The following is a 20445-nucleotide window of genomic DNA, read 5'->3' on the forward strand; positions in this document are numbered from 1 at the left end:
ATGACGCAGGGTCCGGGCGGGCGCGCGGCCCCCGCGCCCCCCGCACCCCCGGAGCCTGAGGCGCCCACCACCTTCTGCGCGCTGCTGCCGCGCATGCCGCAGTGGAAGTTCGCGGCCCCAGCCGGCTTCCTGGGCCGCGGCCCGGCGGCGGCGCGGGCGGCGGGGGGCGCGGGGGCGGCGGGGGGGGCCGAGCCCGAGCCCGAGCCGGCCGGCTCGGCCGGCGTTCCGGCGCTGGCGGCGGCGGTCCTGGGCACCTGCGAGCCGCGCTGCACCGCGCCCTGCCCCCTGCCTGCGCTCAGCCGCTGCCGGGCCGCCGGGGCGCGGGGGTCGCGGGGTTCGCGGGGGGCGACCGGACCCCCGGACTCCGCCGCCGACGAGTGGATCCGTAAAGGCAGCTTCATCCACAAGCCGGCGCACGGCTGGCTACACCCAGACGCCAGGGTCCTGGGGCCCGGGGTCTCCTACATCGTTCGGGTGAGTGGGCCGGCGCGACCCTGAGATCCCATATTCCCCGGAGCCCCAGCCTGGGCACAGGGGCTCCCATGCCCCACTTCTTTCTCTGGGACACTCTGGACCCCGAGAGCCAGGTCTCTTGCCGTCCCTCCTTCTCTCTCCATCACCCTAGACCCCCATCGCCAGCCCGCGCTCAGCGGGCCGCCCCCACCCGGGAGGCGCTGGGGTCCAGGTTCCCACGGCGTCACGGTGGGAGGGGCGGGGAGAGGGCGGCTGGTGGGAGGGGGGCACGCATGCGCGGGTTAAGCGGAGCCCCCGTTCCGTCGGCCAGTGTCTGGCGGGGGGTGGGGGAGGACGCGGGGGGGGCGTCCTGCTACCCAGACCCCCACTGAAACCTCCTTCCCAGACAACAGAACCGGAGACCTTGGCCTGAGGTGGGGCGCAGAAGGGCCGGGCCCCTCTAGGCCCCAGGATTCGAGATGTGAGACTCCGGGAACTTGGAAGGTGCTGTAAGGAAACAGGTCTTCATTTGTCCTGGTTTTATTATGAACATTTTGGACATACAGAAACGTGGGCCGATGGCCGGCCCGTACTTGCACCCACGCCTGTGAACGTTGCACGCTCCCCGCTTAGCCTGTCTGCCCCTGTGTGTAGTTTTTGATGAACCATCAGGAGGCAAGCGGCCCGGGGGGAAGACGCTCCGTAAAATGCTTCCGTGCGGTCCCGCGGCCCACCGGGCTCCTGCCCGTACACAGTTCATTGTCACATCCAGGGTCCGGCAGTATCCACAGCGCCTCAGTCTGGTTTTGGGGGCCAGGATCCTGGAGGTCTGTGTCTTTGCAGTTGGTTGTTTTGTCTTTGGTTCTTTTACAACCTCTCCCCCACCCTGCCCCCCACCCCCGTACTGCGTTGAATAGTATCCCCCCAGATTCATGACCTTTGGAACCTGTGAATATGGTTTTTATTTGGAAATAGAGTCTTTGTCGACCTAATCAAGTTAAGATGAGATCACACTGGATTAGGGTGGCCCTACTGGGTAAGAAGAGGGAGATTTGGACACAAACGCACCGTGAGGGCCCACGTGACAATAGGGGAGAAATGGAGTGATGCGTCCACAAGCCAAGGGACACTGAGGGTGGCCGCTCACCACCACCAGACGCTGGAAGAGGCGGGAAGGGCCCTCCGCTGAGCCCCTCACCCCCAGGGAGCAGGGCCCTGTCACACCTTGATTCCCAACTTCCAGCCTCCAGAACTGTAGGGTCAGGGTTAGATTTCTGTTGTTTTAAGCCCCCAGTTTGTGGTGCTTTGTTGTGGCGGCCCCCAGTGGCCTTGACTTTCGTCCATGTGTGGTCCAGGCAGGGTCCACTGCATCCCGGAAGCCTGTTAGACATGCCGGGCCTCAGGCTGCCCCAAACTCTGGGTCTGTCTGTTCTCTCCTGGCGTCATCTAACTTGGCTGTGGCCCCTTCTTTTGCTGAATCTCAGCTTCACTGGATTCAAGACTGATTTTGTAGTGAGATGTTTTGTGGGTGATGCCTTGGCCTTCAAACCACATCCCCTCAGGGGCGAGCTGTGTCTGCCCACCGGCCATGGCCACGGGGATTAGGAGTGTTCAGAATTCAGATACTCGTGTTGTTGAAGTGCAGGCTGTTGGATTATTCCAATGATCTTGACGTTTTCATCGATGCAGCAAATATTTAATGCATGTCTCGCCCTGCCAGGTGCTGATGATATGGTAGGAAATGGGAAAGGTCTGATCCCTGCTCTTATGGGGCTCAGATTTCTAGAGGGAGAGGCTGACAGTAAATAAATAAGAGACAAACAGGGAAATGGCAGACACTGGTAGATGCTGTGCAGAAATTACAATCAAGTGATGTCAGAGCAAGAGACTGGTGGCTGCTTTTAGCCGGGCTGGTGGGCGAGGCGCCTCTCAGGAGATGACATTTAAGCTGAGACCTGAAGCCACTGCGGCCCCAGACGTGAAACGACTGGGGAGAGAGAGTCCGAGGCAGGGGCTCAGCGGGCACATTCGGGGAGCCGCCGGAGACCCACGTGGTGGGGCTGATGGAGGGGGAGAAGAGCAGGAATAAGATTTGGGGGCTGTGGGGAGAAGCTTGGCTTTGGATGGTTCTAGGCAGGGTCGCAGGGCAGCGTTGGAGCTGAAAGGATCTTTCCTGTGGAAGTGAGCTGGAGGTGGGGCTGGAAGGGCAGCAGAGAGACCTAAGAGGAGGCTGGGGAGCAGTTGGGCCAGCAGAGATGCAATGGACCAGGGCAGCGTGGGGCTGGGGAGAGAGGGGCCACAGCATCCATATTGGAGACAAGCCGGTAGGAGTCGCTGGCTGATGGGTGTGGTGCCCTGACTCCGGCTGCCTGGGAGGCGCGGCCCCGCGGGGCCTGAACCAGCCTCAGTGCCCTGCTCTTCCCCTGGGAGCCGCTTGTCTCCCTGCACCCGCATCCACCAGGTGTCCTGGGAGCCACAGAGTCCCCTACCGGTTCACAGAGAAGCGTGAAGTCAAGGCAGGAGCAGCCGTATACCAAATTACGCAGGGACAGGCAGGTCTGACCCTGGATCCTCAAGAGGGGATGTGTGTCCCCACTTACGTAAGGTGGGGAAACTGAGGCACGGAGAGGCAGGGCGGTTACATGGTGAGAATCCAGGACCAGACCCATAGCTGAGGCTCCTCTCAGAGCCTGAACTTGCTTCCACCTGGCAACTACCAGGGTGGTTGGCAGACTAACGGCCCCAAACACGTCCCCGTCCTGGTCCCGGGCCCCGAGGATGTGTCACGTCCCCGTCCTGGTCCCGGGCCCCGAGGATGTGTCACCTCACAAGGCAGAGAGAACTTTGCAGGAGGGATTAAGTTAAGAACCCCGAGATGGGGAGGACCCTCGATTCCCCGGGGGGCCCAGCGTCATCCCAGCGTCCTTATAAGAGAGAGGTGGGAGGGTCAGAGGCAGAGAGAGACGGGAGATGCTGCGCTGCTGGCTGTGAGGATGCAGGAGGGGCCGCGAGCCAGGGATGCCGTGCCTCTAGAAGCTGGAAAAGGCAGGAACCAATGCTGCCCTGGAGGCTCCGGAAGGACTGGCCCTGCCCACGCCTGGATTTAGCCCCGTGAGACTCCTGTGGACTCCTGACCTCTAGAACTGTAAGGGAATACACTTATGTTAAATTTGTGATAATTCGTTACAGCAGCAAGAGGAAACTAATACAGCAGCTCACTCACCTACCTAATGTCACAGAACCCTCACAAAACCCTGTAATGGTCCCTGTTTTGAGACAAGAAAAGGGAGACTCAGCGAGCAGTGATGCAATCAGGGCACCTGGTTTTCTAGACACTAGTGTGGAGCCTCCCACCCTGAGATTTCCTACCCAGTTTCTAGGGGAGGAAACGGAGGCACAGCCACGTCAAGGAGCCCGGTGAGGGCGGTAGCAGCTGTGGTGCCTTTAGCGGCATCGCTGCAGTCCTGACTCGGAGCAGTTTAGACCCACGAGGACATTGATCATCTCACGTGAGAAGCAGCCCTGGGCGGGTGGCCGCTCTGGGGTTGGTTAACTTCACAGCTTGGTGACCTTGTCATAGATTCACGTTCTTTTCATCTGTGTTGGGGTGAATAGTGTCCCCAACCTGATTTGGAAATAGGGTCTTTGCAGATGTCATTCGGTAAGAAGAAGTCCTTCTGCATTAGGGTGGCCCTGGACCTAGTGACTGGTGGCCTTGAGAGAAAGCCATGTGAAGACACGCGTGCAGATGCTGGCCACGCAGCTCGAGGCCAGAGAGGCAGGAGGGCAGCTACAGCGGAGGCCGGAAGGAGCCTCCCCTGTAGCCTCCAGGAAGACCCGGCCCTGTGACACCTGGGTGAGAGGTGTCTGGCCTCTAGGACTGAGAGACAAGAAAATTCTGCTGTTTTGAGCCGCCCAGCTTGTGGGGCTTTGTCACAGCCATCCCCAGAAACGCATGCAGCACCCTTGCCGTGCCTTTCCTTTCTCAGATCGGTTCCTCTGTGGAACTCTCAGAAAAGAGAGTTCACTCTCCAGAAAAGAGCCCTCTTCCTGCCAGGTCCTTCTGTGAATAAGGATGCCTTTTCCGGAAAGCCCCAGACAGTGTCCTGTGACGTTCCCTAAACTGCTCGTGGGATTAGCCTAGACCAGTGCCGCCCAGAGGCGGACATGGAATGTTCCAGATCCGTGCTGTCCCATTGGTAGCCACGTGTGGCCACGAGCACTCCAATGGGGCTGGGGCAGCTGAAGAACTCAACTTTAATTTTGCTTCATTTTAAGCTAAGTTCAACTGGTCGCCTGGCACTCCGCCCCACTGTTGGACGGCTCTGGTCTGGATGGATACTTGCCCCGTCTGTGGATCCATCCCATTTCCTTCCATCGGGGCTGTTTCCACGCCGGGCACTTCTCCTTTTGTTACCGAATCCAAGCTTGTACTGGTCTATGCAGGACAGGCCAATAAATCGAGAGCCGAGTCGTTGGGGCAAGGAATAGCGACTTGATCTGGAGAAGACAGTGGATTTGCGTCCCAAAGAGCCATCTTCCCTGAGAGAGCGTGCAGGATTCTTTCATACTGAAAGAGGCCGTACTAAAGCCAAGCACTTCCTGGTTCCCGTCAGCCTCCGGAGGGCAGGTGTTAATTTCTTCCTCCTGCAGGAGGCAGGATTCTCGGAGATGGGCCATTGTGTTTAATTTAAGCTTTTAGACAACATCCCCCTAGTGATTAGTTTGTAATAGAATACAAGGTTTCTTCCCTATTACACTTTTACGAAAATTCTACTAACAAGCCCTTTCTGCTTTTCGAGGTGCCCTCACTGTCCGCTCTCTCGAGTTTCTCATGAGGAAGGCTTTGAATGGGGCACAGAGAGACTGAGAGCTGCCCCAGGGGCCCAGGCCTGGCTGTCTCCATCGCCCAGTCTTTCCTGAAGGCTGGTCTCGTAGGTGGTGGTGCGTGGGGAACCTTGGGAGGTTAGCTGGGCTCAGGTGTTTTTAGCTGCAAATGCAGCTGATTCCTTGAAGGCAAGGGGTAGGATGGCTCCAGGGTGGATTAATTCAATGACTTGACCGTATCCCTGAAGCCCCAGGTCTTTCCATCTTTTCCACTGCTGTCTTCAGCATGCTGGCTTAGCTGTCCTCATGGTCACAAAAGAGCGGCTGCAGCACCAGGTATTGCATGCAGATCCAACCATGTCCACTGGAAGAAAAGGCCATCCCTTTCGTTCTTCTCCCCACACCTCACTGGCCGGAGATGTCAGGCTCCATTCATGGCAGGGGAGGTGGGCCACCAAATTGACTTGAACCAATGCTGAGCAGAGTGTGGTGCCCAGACATCAGGGAACTTGTTATAAATGCACATTCTTGGGCTCCACCCCAGACCTGCTGAGTCAGAAACTCTGGGGTGGGCCTGGTGAACAATGTTTTACAAGCCTGCCGGCTGATTCCAACACCCACTCATGTTTGAGAACCACCAGCTTAAGCCAACTGCTTGCAACACTGTTGAATTAACCACTGCTCATTTATAACTAGTGTTTTGTAACCTCCACCCTGAAATGAACATCATATATATAACACCTACCTGCACATTTATTTCCCCCCCAAATCAATAGGAGGTAATAAAACAGCAATAAAAAGGAGAAACACAGAGGCAGCAATTCACAATAACATAGAATATGTTTCAGTGTGTAAACGTGTAAGCTTCTTTAGGCGTACAGCAACAGAGACAAAAGCCACCGTTCACACAACAGCTACAAACAGCTCTAGGGTTACTCTGGCAGCTCCAGTACCACCATTAGAGTTGCTGCAGGCCATGTGATTTTCAAAATAGCGGACAACTCTTGGTAAAGCCTGAACGACACAAAATGAAGCCTTCTGTCAATATACAAGATAGTTTCATTAAATTCAATGCGTATTAAAACCATACCAGAAAGTTAAGCATAGAATTATTATGTGATCCAGAAATTCTACTTCTTGGTATAAATCCGAAAGAGCAGGAGGATTATAAGTATATGACTGGCTAAATGGGTGAGGTTGAGTGTGTGTGTGTGTGTGTGCATCTAGGGAGGAGATAAGTACTTTTCTCTTATGGGAATTGAGCAGGAACTCAGATATTTGCACACCCATGTTCATAGCAACACTATTCACAACAGCCAAGAGACGGAAACACCCAACTGTCCATTGATGGGTGAATGAATAAAACGTGATCCAGCCACACAGTGGAATATCACTCGGCCTTAAAAAGGAAGGAGGTTCTGACACCTGCTACACCATGGATGAAACTTGAGGGCGTGACGCTCAGTGAGAGAAGCCAGACACAGGACAGATACTGTGTGATTCCACGCATGGGGGGTCCCTGGGGGAGTCATATCCACAGAGACAGGAAGTAGATGATGGGGGCTGGGGGAGGGGTGGGGAGTCGGCGTTTCATGGGGACAGAGCTTCAGTTTGGGGAGATGGGAAAGTTCTAGAGATGATGGTGGGGATGGTTGCTCGACCATGTGAAGGTGCTTAGTGCCACGGAGCTGTGCACTTATAAATGGTTAAAATGTGAAATTTAATGTTACATGTATTTTGCCACGGTAGAAAAGAAAACAAACAAAAAATGCCCTAGATGCTTCGAGTTCTGTGTAAAATGGTGTTAGGTTGGAGTCATGGTGAAGGTTAAGGGCTTTTCACAAACGCGAACGCCCAGGAGGATGCTCTGAAGTCCTTGGGGACCCAGGACCAGCGTCAGTGCAGGGCTCCCCAGATTTTGGAGGAGTGCACCCCACGATTTTGCAGGCTGCCCCTGAGTTTGTGTCGCCCCTCAGCTGGTCTCATGATGCTCGTGGCGGGCTCACCTTGTGCGTTTTTGGCAGGGAGCATGGAGGCCAGCTCTGCCGCCCTCTGTGCGTCTGGTCAGGAGGCAGGGGTTCCCGTGCATCCCGACACAGCTGCTGGAAACTTTGATCGCTTGGTATACGGGGGAGAGTGGCGTCCCCCCAGGTTCATGTTCGCCGGGCCTCAGAATGTGACTTCATTTGGAAATAGGGTCTTTGCTGGTGCAATCAGGTTAAGATGAGGTCCTCCTAGACCAGGATGGGCCCTAGATCTAGTGTGACTGATGTCCTTCTCAAAAGAGGAAAATCTGGACACAGGCACACAGGGAGAGGCCACAGAGGAAGGGGCCAGAGGGATGTGTCCGCAAGCCCAGGCCTGCTGGCCACTGCCAGTAGCTGGAAGAGGCAGGAAGGGCCTCCCTTGGGCCTCCAGCTGGGGCGTGGCCCTGCTTCACCTGGACGCTGGGCATCAGACCCCCGGACTGGGAGACACAGAGTCTCTGTTGTTCGAGGCCGCCCCCCAGGAGACTAACGCACTCAGTTAAGGTGACGTTTCTCCCTGGTAAAGGCCCCATTTGTTTCCGTTATAATCAACACATATCTGTGGGGATGTACTTTTTTTTGGTCAGACCTTTAAAAGGGAAGGGTAACATAGGTGTGTTCAAGCGTGCAAGGCAGTCCGCTGCTGCCCGGGGCCCCCTCGCTGGCCCCCCCAAGTCCCCACCATCTGGGCCCCTCCGCCCAGAGCCCTGTGTGTCTGTTCCTCAGCTGCATCTGTGGAGGGGGACTCTGACCCTCTGCAAGCAGCCTGGTGCCCAATAAACGTTCACTAACTCGTCTTAGCAAAAATGGACAGTTCTGCCTGGATGGACACTTTTCATTTTGATAATTACGTGGGGTTTTTTTGTTTTTTTTTTTTGCGGTACGCGGGCCTCTCACTGTTTTGGCCTCTCCCACTGCGGAGCACAGGCTCCGGACTCACAGGCTCAGCGGCCACGGCTCACGCGCCCAGCCGCTCCGCGGCATGTGGGATCCTCCCGGACCGGGGCACGAACCCATGTCCCCTGCATCGGCAGGCAGACTCTCAACCACTGCGCCACCAGGGAAGCCCTATGTGTTTATTTTAATGGTTATTAGGAAACACTGCTAGGCATCAAACCCAAGTTTTATGGTAGCAATATGCAGTTTCCTCTTTTCTTCATGCACATTTTTTCTTTCTTTCTTTTTTCTTTTTGGTCGCACCATGCGGCTTGTGGGATTTTAGTTCCCAGAACTGGGGTTGAACCCGGGCCCTCGGCCGTGCGAGCTCGGAGTCCTAACCACTGGAACGCCAGGGAATTCCCACTCATACACATTTTCTTTTCTTTTTCTGTTTTTTGCTTTCTCCTTTTTGGTTTTGTTTCCCCATGCACATTTTTTAAAAACAGATGTTATTCAGTGTCATAAAACTTACTCATTTAAGCTGTACAATTTAGTGGTTCTTAGTGCACTTGCAAATTTGTGAAACACTCATTATGATCTAGTTCCAGAACATTCTCATGACCCCAGAGGAAGCCCCATCCCCATGAAGTCACTTTGCACCCGCCCCTGTCCCCTGACAACCAGGAACCCACTCCCTGTGTCTGTGGATTGGCCTGTCCTGGACATTTCCCATCAATGGAATCACACACCGTGTGTCCTTCTGTGTCTGGCTTCTCTCACTGAGCGTCATGTTCTCAGGGTCCATCCACGTGGTAGCGAGTGGTGGGGCTTCTCTCCTTTTCATGGCCAAGTAATGTTCCAGTGTGTGGACGGATGACATTTTGTTTATCCCTTCAGCAGTTTATGGACTTTGGGGTTGTTTCCTACAGTTGCCTTCAGAAATAAACTCAGTTATGTTTATAAATGGAGTTTATTTTTTTTATTTTTTATTTTTTGCGGTACGTGGGCCTCTCACTGCTGTGGCCTCTCCCGTTGCGGAGCACAGGCTCCGGACGCGCAGGCTCAGCGGCCATGGCTCACGGGCCCAGCCGCTCCGCGGCATGCGGGATCCTCCCAGACCGGCGCACGAACCTGCATCACCTGCATCAGCAGGCGGACTCTCAACCACTGCGCCACCAGGGAAGCCCCAATGGAGTTTATTTAAAATGAAAACACTAAGTAGTAATGGTACAGGACTTACGTCACCATGAGAGGTGGAGCGTCCTGCGGGGAGTGTGGTGAGCTGGGTGCTCGTCCTGTGTCTGCCGTGGTGTGCTGTGTGAACTTGGCTGGGTCCCTTTCCTGCTCTGGGCCTCAGTTTTCCCACTTGTAACTCAGTTTTCCCCTTACATCCTAGGGCGGGCTCTGGGTTGCCTCTGTTTCCGCGTTGGCAAAGGGGAAGGTGGGCTGCAAATCCACCATTTGGGGTCCCCTCCCGGCCTTCTCTGTTGGTCTCCCGGGGGCAGCTGTAACAAATGACCACAAACTGGGCAGTTAAAACTACAGAAATGTATTCTCTCCCGGTTCTGGAGGCCAGAAGTCCAAAATCAAGGTGTTGGCAGGCTGGTTCCTTCTGAGGCTCTGAAGGAGAGTCTGTCTCCAAGCTTCTGGGGCCGCAGCCCTGCCTCCAGCTCCACGTGCCTTCTCCCTGCATGTCTGTCTCTCAGCCCCACTCTGCCTTTCTCCTGTGAGGACGTGTGGCATTGGATTGGGGGCCGATCCTAAATCCAGGACCATCTGACCTTGACATCCTCAACCTGGTTGTATCTGCAGAGGTTCCCTTCCACTAAGGTCCCTCTCACAGGCTGTGAAGCTGGGCATGTGGACAGACCCTCCTGGGGCTGTCACCCACACACCACGGCTTGCCTTCGGAGACTTTGGGATCCTAGGTCAGAGGTCGTGCTCCCTGACAGGCCCAAGGCTGAGTTTGACCTCTGCCTTTTTTTTTTTTTTTTTTCTGTCTTCTATTTAAAAATAAAAATTCCTTGTCATTGTTTACAAATTGGGGTGTTTCAGGCAAAACCCCTGGATTTCAGGTGGTCTGGCAACACTGGGCCCCTCTGGCCCGAGTGTGTAGTTTGCTGCAGTCCTCACCACTTCCCGCGGGGCCGGGGGACACTCCAGAGCCCAGGCTGTGCCGCCTATGACCTGTGACTGCTAACAGGTTACAGAGCCCTCAGGGCTGTTTCCCGAGGGGTCATGCTGTCGCCGTAGTGCGGGCTTTGGGTGGAGCGGGTTGACAGGTCATGTGCGCAGCACACTTGGAACAGGGCCCGACATGCGACAAGTGGCTTATCAGTGTCATCGTTGCCTGGCACTTGCTTCAGCCACCTGCTTACCTTCCCTGCCTTCGTAGTGTGTTCTTCACCCTCCGGGAAGGGGACCCGTGTTGCATCTCCTCTCCCGTGCAGTTGAGCTGTGCACCCACTTCACCCAGGGAGGGGCTGGGGGCACTGGGAGAATTTCAGTCACACAACCAGAATGAGCTGTACACTAGTTAGGGTGAATTAGACCCCTCACACCCTGGGGCCCTGCGGCACTGACACCCTACACAGACGCATGCTCTGTTAGAGGGAGGGTACCTGTGGAGCAGCCAGCACCCACCAACGCTGTCCACTCAGTGTGAGAGTCTACTTTGGGGGCAGGGACCACAGCTAATTCTCTTCGAGTTTCTACGTGTCTAACGCATGCCTGGCACATAGTCCCTGTGGACCTGTCTATCCGTCCCTCCATCACCCATCCATCATCCATCATCCTTCCATCATCTGTCATCCATCCATCCATCATCCATCATTCACCCATCCTCCATCCATCATTCATCCATCTTCCCCCCATCCATCGTCCATCATCCATCCATCATTCATCATCCATCATCCATCATCCATCCATCCATCCATCCATCCTCCATCCATCCATCATCCATCCATCATCCATCATCCATCCATCCATCCATCCATCCATCCTCCATCCATCCATTGTCCATCATCCATCCATCATTCATCATCCTCCATCCATCACCAATCCATCCATCCATCCATCATCCATCCATCATTCATCATCCATCGTCCATCATCAATCCATCCATCCATCCATCTTCCATCCATACACATCAGTTCACCGCCCTGCTTAAAGCTGTCCCACGGCCCCCCAAGTTGCTCACAATGAAACCCAACCCCTCATTACAGCTCCAGGGTCCCATATCCTCTCATCTCTCATTGCTCCAGCCACACTGGAGTGAGTCTTAGGTCTCTCCCAGCTTGTTCCCGCTTCTGGCCTGTACTTGCTGTTCCCTTTGCCCGGATCTTCACTTGGCTTGCTCCCTTTCTTCTCCTGGTCACTGTCTAGGGAACTTCTGCTGTGTAACAAACCATCGCACAACCTAGTGCATGAAAACAACAAACACTTTTTATTTCCTGTGGTGCTGTGGGTCGGCTGGGGCTGAATGGTCTCCTTCACATGGTGGTTGGCTCCATGTCAGCTGGGGAGATGGGGGTGGGCCATGTGTCTCGTCATCAGGCAGGCTACCCTGGCAGGGTCGCGGAGTCCCAAGAGCAGCAGGGGAGCAAGCTCCGGTGACGGGTGACCGTGCCTGTCCATGTGCTGCTTGCATCACGGTCACCCAGGGCCTGGATAGGGGAGGGGAGGAACTGGTGGCCACTTTTACAGTCAGCCAACGGCATCTGTAGAAGCAGCTACTGTGTCCTGCTAGAGCTTGTCACCCACACATGTGCGTGCGCACACACACAAACACACTGTCCACACATACTGTATACACGTGTCCTCCTTGGCCCCCTTGTCCACACAAAAGGTACTGTGCCTTCTAGTCGGCACCTTGCTCTTTTTTTTTGTGGTACACGGGCCTCTCACTGTTGTGGCCTCTCCCGTTGCGGAGCACAGGCTCCGGACGTGCAGGCTCAGCGGCCATGGCTCACAGGCCCATCCGCTCCGCGGCACGTGGGATCCTCCCGGACCGGGGCACGAACCCCTGTCCCCTACATTGGCAAGTGGACTCTCAACCACTGCGCCACCAGGGAAGCCCCACCTTGCTCTTTTTACAACTGCAGACTCTTCCATTCCCAGTACCGCAATTTATTTAGGTTTAGCAAAGATACAGGCTGCCCAGTTAAATTTAAAGTTCCCATGAACACGAACAATTGTCAGTAGAAGCATGTTTTGTGCATTATTTGGGACATACACTAAGAAAATATTCATTGTTTATGGGAAATTCCAACCTAACTGGCGTCCTGGGTTGGACCTCACAACCCTAGATGTGTCAAGTTTTGGGGTGTCTGCAATTTCTTGCTTATTCCTCCAGTGCTGCAAGTCCCGCAGGAAGGGAGGGGCAGGTGGCGGGGGGCAGGGCTGCAGAGCGGGGCAGGGCACCCTGGGGCCAGCATAGGACGGCATACTCCGCAGCAGGCTGTGGTGGCAGTAAATATCCGAGCACCTTCCCCAGCGCCAGTCCTGCGGGGGGGGGGGGGGGGGGGCGGAGCCCTGGGGGAAAGGTGGAGTATGGCTCCCAACAGCCACCTGTGCACACATAGGGAACCCGCAGACTGGTGTGTCTGTGGGATAAAGTCCTCAAATGGAGTTTCAGGGTCAAAGCATGTGTGCGTGTGTCATTTTTTAAAAGCCGAGGGGACTTCCCCGTGGCACAGTGGCTACGACTCCACGCTCCCAGTGCGGGGGGCCTGGGTTCGATCCCTTGTCAGGGAACTAGATTCCACATGCATGCCGCAACTAAAGACCCTGCATTCCGCAACTGAAGATCCCGCATGCCGCAACTAAAGAAAAAAAGATCCCACATGCTGCAACTAAAAGATCCTGTGTGCCGCAATTCAGACCCGGCGCAGCCAAATAAGTAAGTAAATAAATAATTTTTTTTTTTTTTTTTTTTTTTTTTTTTTGCGGTACGTGGGCCTCTCACTGTTGTGGCCTCTCCCATTGCGGAGCACAGGCTCCGGACACGCAGGCTTAGTGGCCATGGCGCATGGGCCCAGCCACTCCGCAGCATATGGGATCTTCCCGGACCGGGGCACGAACCCATATGCCCTGCATCAGTAGGCAGACTCTCAACCACTACGCCACCAGGGAAGCCCAATATTTTTAAAAATTGAGGTAAAATTCACATAACTAAGTTAATCATTATTTGTTTCTTTTCTTTCTTTTTTTTTTTTGACTATGTCAGGTCTTAGTTGCGGCACACGGGATCTTTCGTTGAGGCGCCCAGGCTTCTCTCTAGTTGTGGCCTGTAGGTTTTTTTTCTGTCTCTAGTTGTGGCTTGTGGGCTCCAGGGTGCATGGGCTCTGTAGTTTGTAGCACGCGGGCTCTCTCGTTGAGGTGCGCAGGCTCTGTAGTTGTGGCGCGCGGGCTTAGTTGCCCCGCGGCATGTGGGATCGTAGTTCCCTGACCAGGGATCGAACCTGCGTCCCCTGCATTGGAAGGCAGATTCTTTACCACTGGACCACCAGGGAAGTCCCTACCATTAACCCTTTTTTTAATTTTAAATTTTATTTTAAAAATTTATTTATTTTGGGCTGCATTGGGTCTTTGTTGCTGCACGCAGGCCTTATCCAGTTGCGGCGAGCTGGGGTCACTTCTCCCTGCAGTGTGCGGGCTTCTCATTGCGGCGGCTTCTCTTGTTGTGGAGCACGGGCTCTAGGCGAGCGGGCCCAGTAGTTGTGGCTCTCAGGCTCTAGAGCGCAGGCTCAGTAGTTGTGGCACACAGGCTTAGTTGCTCCACGGCATGTGAGATCTTCCTGGACCAGGGCTCGAACCCATGTCCCCAGCATTGGTAGATGGATTCCCAACCACTGTGCCACCAGGGAAGTCCCCCATTAACCGTCTTAAATCACAGTACAGTGGTATTTAGTACGTTCACAAGGTTGTGCAACCACCAAATCTATCTAGTTCCAGAACATTCCATCAACCCCGAAAAAAGCCCGTCCCCATTAGCTGTCACCCCCTACGCCCCTCCCCAGCCCCTGACAACCATGAACCCACTCTCTGTCCCTGTGGATTTTCTTGTCCTGGACGTTTCCCATCAATGGGATCATACAACAGACGCTGCACATGGCTGTCCCAGGTCCCCTCCCAGCAGTGCAGACAGCACGTTGGAGGGTGCTGGTGGCCATTGTCTGGCCACTCTGCCCCCCACCCCCCGACTGTTCTTGCCTTCTCTGTCCCTCAGCGTCGTCTCTTGGAGATTTTGAATTACTGAATTACCTTCCGTGGAAATGGCAATCTGGGCAGGGGTGGGCACACTCTCCCTGGAAAAGGTCAGACAGTCAAAGCTTTGGGCTTCGCGGGCCAGACGTCCTCTGTCCCGCCTGCTCGCAGGCCCTGTCCTGGACCCTGGGGATGCAGAAGTGAACAGGGTCGCCACCATCCAGTCCTCCTGGGCTGACCTTCTAGTGGAGCAGAAAGAGAATGAACAGCAGACGCTTAAATGAACAGCCAGGACTGAGCCTGGAGGAATCCCCCGCTTCCAGGGAACAGCTCCCTTACAGTCAGGGAAGGCAGCTCTGAGGAGGTGACCGGGAGCCTGGAGCTGGGGAAGGAACCAGTCCGCAAATAGATGGGGGAAGGGACGGCTGGGGCTGGCTGGTGCAAAGGCCCTGTGGCAACCAGGCTGGGCCTCATAAGGACAGAGGCGGGGGCTGGAGCCCAGGGTGGCGGGAGGGGAGGGCGGAGGGCTCGCTGGAGGGAAGGCCTGGGTTCCACGGTCAGGCCCCAGCTGGCCTCTGCTGGGCTGGCGCTGACCCTGTGCTCTCTCCCCTCAGTACATGGGCTGCATCGAAGTCCTCCGCTCCATGCGCTCCCTGGATTTCAGCACTCGCACCCAGGTCACCAGGTGAGGCCCGGCTATGGGGGTGTGGGGTCTGGTGTGTAGCTCTGTGCTGGGAGGTGAGGGTGGTGGACTCGGCGACAATTCCCTCCCCCTTCCCGGCTTGGGGAGCAGTGCTCTGCAGGGTCAGAGCGATCTGGGGCGGGGCACAGTCCCAGCTCTGTCCCCGCCTGCCGGTTACCCACGCTCTCCGGACCCTAGATGATCGCCATAACCTGGCGGCGACAGCCCATCCCTCAGAGAGTGTGTGGGTCCCACGAGGGGTGTTGAGGACGCCCCAGCATGTCCTGGCACCCGGGGGGCGGTGCTGGCTCCCGGTTGAGACTCAGGGCAGGGCTGCAAGGGGCTGGGAGCCCGTCCCAGGTGACCAGGGCATGTCCACCGTCCCGGCTTTTTTTTGGTGCAGAGAAGGCATGGTGGTGTCATGATGTTCCGAGCTGCCTGGACCTGAGTTATGTAGAGTCAAGGGTACAACCAGGGCTGAGACAGGAGGGGCCCACATTTGTTTTGCATGTTGAAAACTGACTTAGTGCATTCACCAGAGACATTAAAAAACTCTACTGAGATATAATTCACATATCAAGCAATTCACCCCATCAAAGTGTACAAATTCGCTGCTTTCGAAGTTATGCAACCGTCACCACGATCTAATTCGAGAACATTCCATCACCCTGAAAGGAAGCCCCATCCCCATAAGCAGTCACCCCACCCCCTCCCCATCCCCTGACAACCATGAACCCACTCTCTGTGTCTGTGGATCTGCCTGTTCTGGACATTTCCCATCAATGGAATCACACCCTGTGTGTCCTTCTGTGTCTGGCTTCTCTCACTGAGCATCGTGTTCTCAGGGTCCATCCATGTTGTAGCGAGTGTCAGGGATTCACCCTTTCTCAGGGTTGAGTGATGATCCTGTGTGTGGAGGGGCCACATGGTGTTTATCCATCTTCAGTTGATGGCCATTCGGCTGCTTTCTACCTTGCGGGCTGTTGTGAGTTGAGCTGCGGTGGCCGCCCACGGGCAGGCTTTGTGTGGACGTGTGTTTTCAGTTCTCCAGGGTGTGCACCTGGGGGTGGGATTGCTTCACATTTTGAGCAGCTGCTGCTCCATTTTGCCTTCCCACCTGCGGGGTGAGGGCTTGGTTCCCCTCACAGCACCGACATCGTTGAGAGCCTGCTGTGTGTCCATCTGACCCTCAGGATCCTGTAAAAGTTCCAGCCCCTCCGCAGGGAGGAGCCGTTCCATGGAAGTCTCTCCCATTCTGTTTGGGGGGATTGGTTCTGCCATTGTGTCTGGGGGCCCAGAGCAGAGGTCATCCTCTCATGCCACAGATGGGAAGCTTGGCCAGCCTGTGGCCACACAGAACTTGGGGTTCAAGCTGAAGGGCTGTGTCAGCAACCCCAAATCTGACCCCCAAATCTGTCAAGTGGGCTGTGGCTCAGAGGTCCGCTGGTCACTGAGAAAGAAAGAGCTGGAGGGGGAGAGCTGAGGGCAGGGGCACCTGCGGGGCACACGGGGTGGGCGGCTGGGAGCCCGGAGCCCCTGGTCCAGGCTTCCAGGTGCCCCAGCATTCCTCCCTCCTCTGAACCCCTCCCGGCTCAGCATCCACTGCACCCCTTCCTCAGCCCATCGCCCTCTGACCCTCCCTCCTTCTCTGAGCCTCTGCTCCCTGCACTCCAAGCTCTCTAAGCCCCTCCCCCCTCCGCCCACACAGGGAAGCCATCAACCGGCTCCATGAGGCCGTGCCTGGCATCCGGGGCTCCTGGAAGAAGAAGGTGGGTGAGGGGCCCATAGCCTCTGGGTGGGAGCGAGTGGGGGGCACGTGGCCATCCCGGGGCCTGCCAGCTGGAGCCCCACTGCGGGCCCACCTTCCTGGTGCCCTGTGGCCCCCGCAGGCCCCCAACAAGGCACTGGCCTCCATCCTGGGCAAGAGCAACCTGCGCTTCGCGGGCATGAGCATCGCCGTCAGCATCTCCATCGACGGCCTCAACCTCTCCGTTCCCGCCACGCGCCAGGTGAGCGCCGCCTGCCCCACCCCCAGCCTCCGCCAGCCCCACCCAGGGCAGGGTCTTTGGACTCACCTAGGTGAAGCCTGGAGGCATGCTGGGCCCTTGGGCGAAGTGCAGGTGTTGTTGTGAACTGCGCACCGGGACACGTGTGGATTTTAGCACGTGTGTCTGTGTCAGGGGTGTGGTGACGTGTCTGAACCTGGCGCCCACGTGCGCACGTGTGAGAATGCCCACCAGTGTGGGGCGGGTTTGCCCTCCCGTGTGGCTGCGTGGCCGTGGGTCTCTGCGTCCTGCCCTGGCTGCGGGGCTACCCGTCCAGTGGGGCTCTTGGTCATCCTGGCGTCCTGTGGAGGGGATGTCTCCATCCCCTCACCCCTGTCCTTCCGGCCTCCCTGTGGCCTTGGTCTAGTGACTGGCCCGAGCCCCTGTCTCCTCCCCCGACCCTGAAGCGGCAGCCCCATGACTGGTGGTCTCTCTTCGGCCAGATCATCGCCAACCACCACATGCAGTCCATCTCCTTTGCGTCGGGTGGTGACACGGTAAGGCCGGGACTGGGGGTGGACTCCTGGCCCCTCTGTCCCCCCAGCCCCGAGACCCCCTGCCTGTGCCCGTCGGTCCCACCCCCCGCGTTGCTGGCACTCCTCTGCCCGCTGCCCTCTCTCCCCAGGACATGGCAGATTATGTGGCCTACGTGGCCAAGGACCCCATCAACCAGAGAGGTGAGGCCCGGTGGGGGCGGGAGGGGCCCTTGGTCTGGAGCGCATCAGCCAGCCGAGGCCCCGCTGATGCTGCGCCACGACCCCCAGCCTGCCACATCCTGGAGTGCTGCGAGGGCCTCGCCCAGAGCGTCATCAGCACTGTAGGCCAAGCCTTCGAGCTGCGCTTCAAACAATACCTGCACAGCCCCCCCAGGGTTGTCGTCCCCCCGGGAAGGTACCGGCCTGTCCACCCCGTCCTCCCGCACCTCTGCCAGCCCTGCCGCTCCTCCCCGGGCTTGGATCCTTGTCCCCTCCCTGCTCTGTGCCCCTCGTGGCCCACGGCTTGGCCACCAGGACCCCATTTCCGCATCTGTAAAACTGGGATAAAAACATCCCCACTCCTGGCTGAGGTGAGGGCTCAGGGAACTGGTTGGCGGGTGGTGGCCGTCATACTGTCATCGTTAGTCTGCACGTGGGTGGCTGGCGCTTCTGCAAAGGGCCAGACTGCACGTCCCGCTGTCTCAGCCATTGTGGCGGAAGGCAGCCAAGGAGGATGTGTGAGCAATCGGCGGTGGGCTGTGTGCCAGCAGAACTTTATTTATGGTCACCCCCAAACTCTGAATTGCGTCTGACTTTCCCATGTCATCAGATGGTGTTCTTCGGATGTTTTCTTAGCCACTTAACAGTTCTGTGGCGTAAAAGTGTAGAAACCGTCCTTAGCTCCTGGGCTGGCAGAGACAGGCAGTGGCCTGCGGTCGGCTGTTTAAATATCTGGACAGACAGGAATTGGCTAGAATAAGGAGTGAATAAATGAATTTGTTAGAAGTCCGATATGCAGCAATGAGGGGCCTGCGTGCACAGCTGGACACGCCCCTGTGGCCTTCGCAGGGGCTTGCACGCCCCTCGCACACGCCCCAGCCCCTCTCCTCCCCGGGCTGCAGGGCCCTCCTCTGGGGCCCCCACTGCGACCTGCTGTCCCTCCCTGACGGAGCAGCAGTCAGAGGCTTCCCCTCTTTTGCTCTTAGGAACCACACTTGCCTGGATGAGCCTGCATGGCATAAATTTCGAAGGCACCATCCAGGGCCAGAGGGCAAGGGCGTTTTCAAGGCTGAGGGGTGTCGCCACCCTAAGCCGTGGCTTCCGGGCTCTGGGTGCAAGCCTGGCGCTGTGCCCTGGCTCTCTAGTGGGACTGGTGTGGGCAAAGGGGGTGGAGACCAGCTTTTCTGAGTCCCTGCTTGGTTCAGCCAAAGCGCTGAGGCTCGTGCAGAATCCCCTCTGATGGACAGAAAGGGGCACCCAGACCCTCCATCAGCAACAGTTCCTGGTGCCACCGCCCAGCTGATGGGGGGCGGTCAGGGTCCCTGGGCCTGGCTTGCCCGCCGCATGTTGCAAAGCTCAGCCTGGAGTCCTCGACACCCTGTTGGGGGCCAGCCCCTTCCCCCGTCCCGTCCCCTGCTGGGGCCTGTGCTCCCGCTGGCTCTGTGTCCACAGGCTGACCGGGCCGGAGGATTCGGCCTGGGGGGACGAGGACGAGGCAGAACACAACTACTACAACCGCACTCCTGGGAAGGAGCCGCCCCTGGGCGGGCTGGTGGACTCCAGGCTCACCCCCACGCAGCAGCCCTGTGCCCTTGGGGCCCTTGGCCAGGTCAGCCTCTGGGACTTCGTGGGCAGGGCGTCCCAGGGGGGCCTGACCCCCAGCCCCTCCTTCTGCTCCTGTTCTCCGGGATCCTAGAGGAGGGTCTCTTGTGCCGCCCCCGCCTCCTTCCTCCCTCCCCAAACGGCCCAGATCTGCTCGGCCCTATTCTTGACACTTCAGACGGGATTCCCATCGCAGACGTTGAGGAAATGGGTACAGCAGTGATTGAATCAGGGCTTCCAAGGAGGATAACGAGAACGTACCCCAGGGAGACTGACCACCCCTGGTCAGGAGGATGTCCCTGAGGGCGGGGTTTGGGCTGGGCCCTGACGGGTCAATAGACGTTGCCCAGGAGAGCAGTGCAGGGAAGGACATCAAGGTGCAATGAGGCAGCATGTGCCAGGGCAGGCGTCCCAAGTGGGGATGGCCCATGAAGCTGCAGCAGAGGCGTGTGGTGGGCGCGCGGGGAGACTGAGGTCAGGGAGCGGGGGGTGGCTTCAGAGCCGAGCTTCGAATCTGCCTTATGGGAGGGTTGGTGTGGGAGACCGGGGTGCTGCGCTGTGAAGAGGGGGTGCTACAGGCCAATCAGGAGGGTTGCCGTGGGAGATTGGGATCTGGGCTTGCACACTGCCGGAGGACCCCTTCTCCCTTTTTCAGGGAGCATCTCCTGCTCGAAGAGACGCCCGAGGCCCGCAGTGGGACATGGGCCCCTCAGGTACGGTCGGCCGCTCTCTGGACTGTGGGGGGCCCAGCCCTCCCCCTGGGTCCCCACCGCCCCCTCACACTGCTTCCACTCTTTAGGTCACTCCACTTTCACCAGCGAGATTGTATTCACTCCCCGTGCTCTTAGAGATTTGACAGCGTCTGCTTTTTTTTTTCTGTGCAGACCAGTTTCCTTGTATTTTGGGCATAGGTCCTGCATCTCGTGGTTCAAAGCACCAGAGTATAAAAAGGCATCCAGTGAAAAGTCAGTCCCCCTGCCCCATTTGTTTTATCTACCGCCCTAATCAGGTAACCGCTGTTAGTAGTT

The 20445-nt window shown here is 57.0% G+C and overlaps 1 protein-coding gene across 1 annotated transcript in view; it reads left to right on the forward strand.

Annotated features, from left to right (window-relative positions):
• The window catches only part of SHC2 (SHC adaptor protein 2), a 31199-nt gene continuing 10754 nt past the window's right edge, over positions 1-20445 (forward strand). Inside the window, exons 1-9 of the mRNA XM_060092440.1 lie at positions 1-474; positions 15008-15078; positions 16784-16844; positions 16965-17084; positions 17564-17617; positions 17746-17797; positions 17885-18011; positions 19268-19424; positions 20073-20130. Of these exons, the coding sequence (XP_059948423.1) occupies positions 1-474; positions 15008-15078; positions 16784-16844; positions 16965-17084; positions 17564-17617; positions 17746-17797; positions 17885-18011; positions 19268-19424; positions 20073-20130 (1174 nt within the window). The remainder of the gene's footprint in view (positions 475-15007; positions 15079-16783; positions 16845-16964; positions 17085-17563; positions 17618-17745; positions 17798-17884; positions 18012-19267; positions 19425-20072; positions 20131-20445) is intronic.

The sequence above is a fragment of the Mesoplodon densirostris genome, chromosome 3 (assembly GCF_025265405.1).
Source record: "Mesoplodon densirostris isolate mMesDen1 chromosome 3, mMesDen1 primary haplotype, whole genome shotgun sequence".
In the NCBI taxonomy this organism is placed as follows: domain Eukaryota; kingdom Metazoa; phylum Chordata; class Mammalia; order Artiodactyla; family Ziphiidae; genus Mesoplodon; species Mesoplodon densirostris.